Source organism: Cyprinus carpio, chromosome A14 (genome assembly GCF_018340385.1).
Source record: "Cyprinus carpio isolate SPL01 chromosome A14, ASM1834038v1, whole genome shotgun sequence".
Taxonomy (NCBI): domain Eukaryota; kingdom Metazoa; phylum Chordata; class Actinopteri; order Cypriniformes; family Cyprinidae; genus Cyprinus; species Cyprinus carpio.
The window spans coordinates 12,374,906-12,386,061 of NC_056585.1; the positions used below are offsets into that span (position 1 = coordinate 12,374,906).

The 11,156-nt window shown below is 36.6% G+C and overlaps 1 protein-coding gene and 1 pseudogene across 1 annotated transcript; one reads left to right on the forward strand and one right to left on the reverse strand.

The window, feature by feature from the left end:
- Positions 1-239: 239 nt before the first annotated feature.
- Positions 240-5,476, reverse strand: LOC109080763 (centromere protein U-like). Its single transcript, XM_042769895.1, is given in 14 exon segments — positions 240-1,351; positions 1,519-1,675; positions 1,807-1,868; positions 2,203-2,250; positions 2,332-2,367; positions 2,369-2,411; positions 2,495-2,591; positions 2,900-2,996; positions 3,082-3,198; positions 3,422-3,506; positions 3,612-3,646; positions 3,723-3,862; positions 4,012-4,108; positions 5,304-5,476. Coding segments are annotated over 14 exon segments (1,182 nt in total). The 5' UTR covers positions 5,352-5,476; the 3' UTR covers positions 240-1,231.
- A 2,883-nt stretch (positions 5,477-8,359) lies between these two features.
- On the forward strand, positions 8,360-9,471 carry LOC122147419 (annotated as a pseudogene).
- Positions 9,472-11,156: the final 1,685 nt, after the last annotated feature.

The window sequence follows — 11,156 nt, forward strand, 5'->3', positions numbered from 1 at the left end:
CTTTCCATTGATGCATGGTTTTTTTTAGGATAGGATCCAACTATTTGAAAATCTGGAATCTGAGGGTCCAAAAAAAAAAATCTAAATACTGAGAAAATCACCTTTGAAGTTGTCCAAATGAAGTTCTTAGCAATGCATGTTGCTAATCAAGTTTTAATATATTTACGGTAGGAAATGTACAAAATATCTTCATGGAACATGATCTTGATCCCATTGTACAAGCCCAAAAACAAGTTCAGTTTTTTTTTCCCGCCCATTTTATTTTGACTGGCAAAGTGCAAAGGACAAAATCAGACATGTAAGTTGAAACCTGCAACAACAGGAAGTGGTGTAGTCCAATAGAGCTGCTGTCAGTTATACGAGCACAGTTAGAGATATTATACTAGCTTTGTACAATCAAACTGATCTGCACACTCATTCAAAACATTCAGATCAAGTGTCAGCAGTGACACGGCAGTTGTTCTGCATTCTCAAGGAACTCGGATTGACGGAAAACATGCACACCCCACATATATCAGTTAACAAGGTGTGCAAATATTACAGCCATTTATGCTTGTTGCAGACGGTTTTATATTCATTTTTAAGTATATAAAGCATATATAATTTCAGCCCACGCAAAGCGTATTAACACTGACTTTTATACAGAGTCAGAGGTGAAAGGAATGAAAGTCATAATTTCTCCTCTCCTTCATATTTCCACAATAAAATTGATTTAAAACATATCTTGATTCCTCAGTTGTAAATTGTGTCAAGACAAGTGTCTGCTAAATGAATAAATGTGACTATGCTAAAGCATCTATCTAGATTTTTGCATGTTCATTCACTCAAAATGTGCACTTTTACACAAAAACTTCCCCTGAAACACCACCGAGATCATTTCTAGCCTAAAGCACAGTGTCTAAATGATCCTCTTATCAGACAAGCTCAGGCAGGGCATTATAGGACAAAGGCTATCAATGACTAAGCACCAGTTCAAACTTTACCCTAAATACTAATGCATGACGAATAATAAAATAAGAATGTATTCTTGATGCATATGTAGAGGCTCTTTTGTGAAAAGTCATTTTTTGGAGTGTGATGTCAAATGTCAAATGAGATAATAAAATAGCTCAAGGTTAAGTATATAACAATAGTTAAATTAGCATAAATTCCCAAAACTAAAACAATGTGATAAAGTGTACCATGACTTTAAAATTGTTTATTTGTTGAGCTGTACAGTGTGTGTTAGTTATTAATTTTCTGTTTCATCTAAGACCTGCTGTAGATGGTCATTGACAGTCTTTAGCTGGTGCTCTGTTCCCATGATGCACCTGGCTTCCATCAACATGGCAGGCATACAGGATGGGCCATACTGTCAGACAAAAGACAGAAATGAAATGAGAAACAGACCAAATATCAATAAACCCCACAAATCCCATAAAATATGACAAGATGGTTTGCTTGTACAGCATGTTTATGCACAGAACTCAATAGGAATGAAAGCTCAACACCAAACTAACTAGCTGCAGACTTCCTCACCGTTTCCACCTCATCCGGATGAGCTTTATGGTGCTTCAGGTACTTCCTGTTGAGCTCCTGCAGGTTGGTTAGCAAAGAGGATCCTTCTCTCAGAGCTTTGAGTCTCTGTTCCATCTCATCGTGATCTTTCTGAAGGTTCCTCAGCTTTGTCTTCCCCCTGAAACCAGAAATTCATTTCAATTTCACAGTCATAAATTAATTACTATGAATTTTATACATTAGTATATAATAGAATAGAATAACAGACCTCAAATGTAACATCAATTATGTTTACTTGTCAGTTCTTACTTAATGAGCTCATTATTGGCTTCCACAAGTCTGGTCCTCTTCTTATTAATAGCGCTGTTGATCTAAAAGAGAGAACAATACAGTTAATGTCTGCAAAGCAACACTGCTATTCAAATAATTTCCAATCAAAAAACTATTGTGAAAATTATTAAAATGTAAAATACATTTTCTATTTGAATGCATTTTAAAATGTAATTTATTCTTGTGATGCAAAGCTGAATTTTCAGCATCATTACTCCAGTTTTCAGTGTCACATGATCCTACAGATGCATTTACATTTGAATATTTCACAATATTACTGGTTCTGGGCAAATAAAAGCAGTCCTGGTGAGCATAAGACACTTATTTTCTAAACATTTAAAATTCTTTTGAATGAGTCATGCAATGGAGAATCACCTTGTTGTTTTCTCTTTTCACATTCTTGAGTTCCTTCGTTGCTGTGATCTATGAATAAATTACACATTTTTATAATTAGGACATCAGCAACATTTATTTGATGTGAAAAGATCTGAAAGACATTCTCACTATCTCTGAGAGCTGCTCCTCAAATGAGCGACTGACGGGCATCAATGGAGCGTCTGACTGCTTCAGAGTTTATGGTCTGTCTGCAGAAACCAGTCAAATATTTAAGCACTTGACTTCTGTTAACTATTAATACACTGGATTAATTAGCGCAACTCACACTTACTTGTACTGAGTGACAAACTCCTGAAAACTACCGAGCACCACGTCAAGATCAGTTGGACTTCTCAAATCCCTGGCTTTTTTAGAGGGGCCAGCTCTTTCTGGAGAAAGACTATTTACATTTCTGCATTTGGACATTTTTTTAATTCAACGGAATTTACATTACATTCAAGTTAAACATTTTACCAGATCATGCATTCCTAATAGATTTTGAAATCAAAAGTTTGGCAATGCTATGATTCACCTCTGTGCCGTTCGGTTGGTTTATGCAACCTATATTTTTTAAAGTGCATTTAAAGAAAATGAATGTGGAAAAATGCTGCTTCACTGCACACAATTAAAGCATTTGATGCATATAAATTATGAACACCACACATTTAAAATAACAAACAACTGTTTTGTTTAGTACCTGTTGAAGATGAAGATTTCCTTTTCTGTTTGTGGCCACTCTGCCGCTGACTAGATGATCTCCTCTTTCCCCGTATAGACTTCTCTTTGCTTGGGTGCTGAAAAGGAAAAACTGAATTAAAGGGCCATATTTCACGTATCATATCATATGTAGATACTGATACATGAAGATATGAGACATACAAAACTTTCATCCTCGTCTGTCAGCTCCTCTGAGGATGGAGGTGACCTCTGCTGTCTCTGAGCCACTCCCAGGCTCGAAGAGGTTTCTTTTGCTGACCTCTGACCTTTGACTGCTTCCTGGAAAAATGAGAATAATAATACATTTTTTTTTAATATATATATATGTATATATGTATAAATAAATGATAATTTGCTGAAAAGAGCAAGTGACAAAATGCTACATTTTTCCAGATCTCTTCTGATGAAGAAACAAACTGATCTACAACTTGAATGGCACTGAAGGTGAGTACATTTAAAGCAAACTTTTATTTTTGGGTGAACTATTCCTTTGAACTCTAACCTTGGCTGTGTGGCTTGATGTTCTTTTCTTTCCTGCATTATCTCGGTCTTCTGATATGGTTGGTAAAGGTCTGCCTTTAACTTTTCTGTAATGACACAGAAAGCCTTTATGTTATTATAGCCAAGCATAACCATATCTGCGTACCACAAATGCCTTTAAAAGCCTCTGATCTCACGGGACCACACTCTACCTTACTGATTTTGCTCCTTTATTTGTTGGAGGTCCCTGGGTTCTCTTCGGATGAAGCTTTCTTATTCAGTGCCTCAGAAACAGCTTTGCCTATTTTCTTAGCTTGAGTAACTGCGGTCTTATCAGTATCTGTTACACTAAGAACAGGCTTCCTAGCTCGCGGTCGACCCGACTTCTCCGGAGCAGACTTTTTGTTCTGTTCTGGTCCAGGACTGAGATCTTCTTCCAAAGCTGTGCTGTGAAGGGGGTTCCCTGCGAAAGACAGCAAGAACTGCATTAAGTCACTTTTGATATTACTTTCAGACTTTGTTTTCAAAAAGAAATGACCACTTGCTTTTTAATATGCCATCAGTAATATTTTCCACCCAAACTACAGTATGATTAATACAGGGTTGTCATACCATGAGGAGAATACTGATCTCCATGAAAGACACTGGTTTTCTCTATGGATGAAATGTCCAGAGGCTGTGGAGACTCTGCTGCATGAGGTTTTGCACTCTAAGAAAAGACGGAAATTAATTAACAACAAATTCTTCCAATTGTGTCCAAACTTTAAGTGCATATTATTGCATGCATCAGGGTTCGTACAGATACTGTAAAAATAAATTCCAGGACTACAGAGATATCCCTTACCATCTAGAATCTTTCAAAATCTAAAAAAGGTTATTAGATAAATAAAAAATTAGTGCTGTCACAATTATTAAATTTGGCTGAGGGTTAATTGTCTAAAAATAATCATGCTGCTTAATTTCAGTTTTAGGGCTTTGATGATTAATTGTCTTTTTTTTTAGGGCTTTGTCAAAATTTTGTGAGTGCATCATTCATTAAACATTCACAACAAACTGGCCAATCATAGAAAAGGCCATAAATGTATCATTCACATTATAAACATATATAAAAAACAATCCAGAATGCAAATGATATGTTGTGGAGTTTGTCTTGAAAATGTCCTGGGAAAAAAGGATGTTATTCATAATTTCATATAAAATAAATAGCACTATATGGAAGTAAGCATCTAACAATGAAGATAAATCTCTCTAATTTTATTATTAAGAGTTTTTTTTCTTTTTAATTTTTGCTGTCACACACGTTTGTGGTATAGTTCAGTAAAAATATAAAGAAAACAATAATTCACAAAGTTAGTGACCCCTTATATTTTCTCAAACATCAGACTTCACTCTACATAAACATATGTATTTCTTCTTCAAAAATGGTATTTTATGAAAAAAAAATGCATTTTTTACTGCCTATTTGTCACCCACCTACCCACACGTATACAAGTATTATATGTCATATTAATAAGTCACATGAAATATTCTATTATATGCTAAACATCAATACAAAGAGAAAGTTTGTTATTACAGTACATAACATTAACATTGGAGGTATTAATATTATGTTTCAGAAAAAACAAAGAATAAAAAATAAGACATAATAAGTAAAAATAAATACAAATAATAAGTATAATACATTTATAAAATTACATATGTCATATGAATATTAGCAATATTAGCCACTATATTTTATCTCATGAATAAGAAGAACATTACAATATATATATTTTTTTATCACATAATATAAATGTTGGTGATAGTAGATATATTATTGTTTCAGGAATTGCTTTTCAAAATATAACGTCAGTGTATTAGGATTCAAATCATTCCGATGAGAAACACTGACGAGCTGGACTCACCTGCAGCTCCCGCTGAACAGCTTTCAGTGTTCTCGCCATCCTACTCATCTTTAAATATGACGATAGATAAAATACTCACTAACAATATGTTTAAACAAAAACAATGACAGAACCAAAATCTCTACAGTGAGAAGTGGTATTTTTACCGCGAATGTTTGAACGCTTATACTGTACCATCTCAGAAACGGGGGAGAATTAACAAATTACGGTGTACAGTTTGTTTAGTAGAAACGAGTAGAAAGGAGATTTTACAATTAATTTCTATATATATACTATTAAAATGGAAATTAAGAAAAGTGATTAATATTTCACACATAATTTTTTAATAAAGTAAAATATACTATTTAAATTACCCCTACAATCGTAGAAGGAAGACTCCTTTCCTGTTTCGTGGAAAGAACGCAGGGCGGAGCAACACGTCATTTCCTTCCCGATTGCCGTTCTGGTGCTAGTAACGTATGATTACTATATTAATTATAAATCAGTTTTTTAAATGTACTTGTTTTATTACAGCTAATTGACACTGCAAACATTGTTTTATGCACATTGTTGTTCAATTATGTATAAGCAAAATACATTTTATAGTAATAGATGATGTCTACAGTCATCAAAACTCTGGGGTTTGTGAATTCGGATGATTAAATGTTCTATATATTGTTTTATTTGGTATAAATAAATAAATTTGGTCTCTGGCGCCCTTCGGTGGAAATTCACGGAAGTGACTCTTCTAGTTCACCCCACGAACACCATACGAGTGGAAACACTAGAAGCGATTCTTTCGTAATCACTTCCGGTCTATCACTTTTCCAGTCTGGAGTGGAAACACGGAAACCAAAGAAGCTTGGAGTCGGAACCGCCTCACTGACCCAAACCGTCACTTTTTTCCCCGGACCACAACCAGAAGGTAGTCAATAACATACATTTTTCGCTACGGAACGCTCAGATTTCTGTAATCACAAACATAAACTCTTTTAGTGAGTGAATTTGCGGTGTAAACATTTGAACTTGTGCTGTCACTTGAACGTTATTAGCATTAGCCTCGCGTAGGTGTGTGTGTTCTTGGTGCGCTAATAAGTGACGTGAAACGCATTTAAATCATAACATACAGCTAATTAACGATCATCTAAAGTGATATTTGAAAGTTATTGACACTTACTTGTAACACTCAGGACATGCTGTAGTCAAAAAGAGCAACATAATGCAGTTTATATAGAGCGAATATTAAGTATATTTTATATATTTACTTTATATTGGCGTCACATGAGTTTAAAATCTTATATATTCGTGATATTGGTGTTTGTTTTTGGCTATCCTCTGATTTTTGGCAGTGTAGAGCTAACAGTAGCCTGCTAGCTGTATGCAGCACATGTTTTGATAAATAATGGAATTTAATGTAAAAGAAACTGTTATCTGCACATCCAACTCCAGATCATAAACAATGTGTATGTAGCATACATGCAAATGTCGTTTGTACGTATTCAGATGGATCTGGCTTCCACATAACTCTGGAAAGAGATGATTTCCATGAAGTCAGATCATATCAAGGACATTTCACTGCTGATCCCAGCATTTCAGCCACATATGCTTGAAGTCCTTTATAAGTGGTGTGCCATTCTTAAAAGTTGCATATGTAAACTGTGTTTAATGAGTTGTGAGGTTGGGGCGACTGTCCAGCTGGCTGACACTGACCTGTCATCACTGCTGGGTCACGATCGTGCAGCGTTTCAGTCTGATATGTGATATTGAAAAGTTTGTGTCTTATGAATCTGTCTTGTTATGATGGCAGCAGATTACTTCCTGACTCACTCCTCTATATGACCTTCAGAAGTCCCTATAGTGTCTTCCCCGACCACCACATGTGCCGTTTTATTTTTGGAGAGGTCTTGGACATTGGTTGTAGTTACGTTCACTCTACTATTGGATTACTGTGCATTCATTCTCATGGCTTTTTAAGCAGTGTTAAGGAGTTATTACTGTTATATATTCACCCTCATGTCATTTCAGATCCGTGTGACTTTCTGTCTTCCTGAAACACAGCAGGAGATGTTTAGTAAAATCTCAAATCTTACTTGCTCTGCTGCATTTTTAAACTCGTGCAAATATGACGATATGTTAAATCATCATTAACACGAAAGTTTGCACAGCATATCTTGTGTCCGTGTTAAACATAGGCTCGCATTGAATAGAATAGATCAGCGTGAACAGTATTCGAAACATCTTTCTTTCTGTTACACGTGAAGTCACATAGATCTGGACTGACATGAGGGTGAGTAAATAATTTTGGTTAAAAAAAAAATTATCAAATATATATCACCGTACTTACCCAGTTGATTATTCACAGTACATTAAAACAATTGTTTTGTATTACAGGTTTTGTGAAATGTTGTTTAAATATTGCAAACAAGGCATTATGTAATTAAATATGCAATAATTTGCATACATTTCCAGAACAGAAACCTGAACATTGAATAAAGCCAGGCTCAAAATTCTTATTTAAATTTGAAATGTGTTGACATATTAGTTAAAGGTTTTTACAGAAAGGATTTTGGATTTCTCTTTTTATCACTCATTGAAAAAAGATAGATAGATAGATAGATAGATAGATAGATAGACTGTAAAGTATGGTCTATGTAAGTGCTGATAAAGTAGAAAAAAAAATCATAATAAAATAAAACTTTAAAGCCATTACAGATGTGTATTGTAGTTGAAATCTACAGAAATGTATAGATAAAGTGTATATATAAATATATATAAGTATATATTGCCATTTTACAAACAATATATAGGTTAGGTTTTAGGTTGATATGGTTCAGTAGCCTGGTGTCCTCCTGCCCTCTTTCTGTCTGGGTCACTTGATCTGTGGTTAGGCAACATGTCTTATCTCAGCAGATAATGACGCAAAATGGTTTCAAAAGATTAGACTCTTACCTGAAACCACTGGCCAATAAAACCACGTTTGGATTGGATCAACTCATAAAACTTATCAAGATATTTTTGACTGTTCTTATGCTTTTCATATTCTCTTTCTTACAGTTTGAAATGCTGTTGAAGGGGGGGTTACCTGGATTGCTTCTGCTGACCAGTCCAATGCTTAGTTTCCTATGGGGGTGGTTACTACTATGGACCCAGATTCGGCTCGGCAACCGCAGGGCAAGTTGAGTAAAGATGGCCATGCACTAATAGAGGCCAATCTGGGTGATCGGGGAAAGCACTATGTGTGCGGGCTCGCTTGCTGCGTTCACCAACATCATCGTGACCTTTCCTATTCAGAAAGTGTTGTTTTCCCGGCAGCAGCTTCATGGGGTCCGAGTGACCGAAGCTGTCCATCAGTTGCAGAGGGAAGGGTTGAGACAATCTTTACCGAGGGCTCCTGCCTCCACTGCTGCAGAAAACCACCACCGTGGCCATCATGTTTGGCCTGTATGAGGATTTTTCCCGGTTGCTTTTGCATCATGCCCACGGAAGTGGTGCGCCTGAGCTTGTTTACGCGGAGCGTTCGCTGCCGCGCTGGCCGGGACGGCCGAGGCTGCCCTTACGCCGTTCGAAAGGGTGCAAACACTGCTCCAGGATCACAGGCACAACGGGCGTTTCAATAACACCGCCCACACCTTCCGGACTCTCCTGCGGGACTACGGTGTGGGGGGAGGGAGTGCTACCGTGGGCTGGTCCCGGTTTTTGTTGCGAAACGGGCCTAGTAACATTCTGTTCTTCGGCTTGCGTGGGCCAATTAAGCAGCAGCTGCCCGATGCCCGAACCCATATGGGTCACATGGCCAATGACTTTGTGTGCGGCGGGCTGCTGGGGCAGCGCTGGGTATCATGTTCTACCCTCTAAACGTGGTCAAATCTCGAGCTCAGGCTCAAGTCGGGGGCAAGTTCGTTCCTTGCCATCAAGTGCTGATGACGGTGTGGCGGGAACGAGGCGGCAGCATCGTGCTGCTCTTCCGCGGAGCGACGCTCAACTACCACCCGATCTCTTCTGTCGTGGGGGATCATCAATGCAACTTACGAGCTTCTCCTGAAAGTTTTCTGAAGACTGGGGTGGATGGCGGAATGCACTTTTTCTGAAGCAAGCCAAATTGAGTTTTTTTTACCTCTTTAAACGAGGTCTGGACACTGCCAGCTCCCCTAGTGCACTTAACATCTGCACTTATAGGCATAGTTCACCCAAAAATGAAATTCCGTCATCGTTTATTCGCCCTCATGTCATTCTAAAGCTTTCTTTTTTCTGTGGAACATGAAAGAAGATATTTTATTGTTTCCGGTTGACTACCTAGTAAGTCATACAGGTTTGAGGGTGAGTAAAGGATGACAGAATTTCCATTTTTATGTGGACTATTCCTTTAACATCTGCACTTAATGATCTGTATAATTATGGATGGACATCATCCATGTTCTGATAACTACATATAAAGTCCACCCATATTTCTTGGCTACTATAAGTGTTGTGAAATGTATGTCCTGGTTCTCATATCAGTTTTTTAGTGGCTCTTTTACTCACTTTTGGGGGTCTGTGGGACACGGATGGAGAAAGCACAGAGTTGCACTACTGACAGTACATTTCTACTTATTTTCTGTTGTTTTGTTTGAAAAACCTGATGCACAAACTCTGGACTGGAGCATTACAAGCCATGTGTCATTGTGAGTGTTACATGCAGGTTGAGCGATGGTTCGTAAATGGGTGTGACTTGTTGTGGACCACACAAAGCGAGAGACGTCTGTACAACCCATGGATGCTAGTGTTTTTGCCAATCAGTAAAAGTCCTGATGAATTCAAAGATGTGTGATCATTTTTCATGAAAGCTTTTTTTTTTTTTTTGCTTTTTTTATGTAACGAGTGTTTTGTGACATGAATGACATTTTTCACATTGTTGTGGGTTAAAAGTAAACAAGCAATTCCACTTGTTGCATTCTGGGTGTCATTATTGAACTGTTTATGATGCTTCAAAGTCAACATGAGATCAAAACAGACTATTTACTTGTCTGTTTTATGTGTAATGTAAATTTTTTTAATTTTATTTTTACCAAGTATTTGGTCTTTTGTGTGTCTAAATATTAGGTATATTATTGGTATAAATATTATGCTTATTAGAGTATCGGTCCTTAGCTTAGCAACATGCTAAAAACACCATTCACTTGACATGAGGAGCGTTATTTGTCAATGGAGCTTATAATATGATAAACACCAAATTGAATTTTGTATTATGTAAATTTGAATTATTGACAAGTGTCATTCAACAAAACTGAATCATTTAACAAAAAACTGAATATTATGTGGCATTTTTTTTTAGCTGTGCATGCAAAAAACCACTCAGGGCACTTTAGCAACATAAATATAACATCCTACAACTGTATCGGCATCTGTTGAGTCCTCAGAAAATCTAGTCTATGTCTAATATTTTTTTAGTTTTTTAATAAAAGTATCATTTAAAGGGATAGTTCTAAGGTTATTTCATCATTTACACACCCTGACATTGTTCCAAACCTGTATGACTTGCTCTCTTATGCAGAGCACAAAGGAAGGTATTGTGAAGAATGTTGGAAACCTAACCATTGATGGTCCCCATTGACTTTACATGAATAAAAATACAATGGAAGTCAGTGGGAAATAAACCTGTTTGGTTACCAACAAATGACATGAGTTCGAGTAAATAATGACAGAATTTTTATTTTTGGGAGAACTATGCAAATTACCTTTGACTTTACATGGAATTATTAAAGTTAAATGTTTTATGTGACATTTACAATTAAAATAGAAAAGGCTACAAAAATATCTTTCAGAGTTACTACAGATTAAAATTTAGTCACTCGCTCTGTTTGAAAAGGCACAGATTAGAGCGAGTGTGTCTGCCAG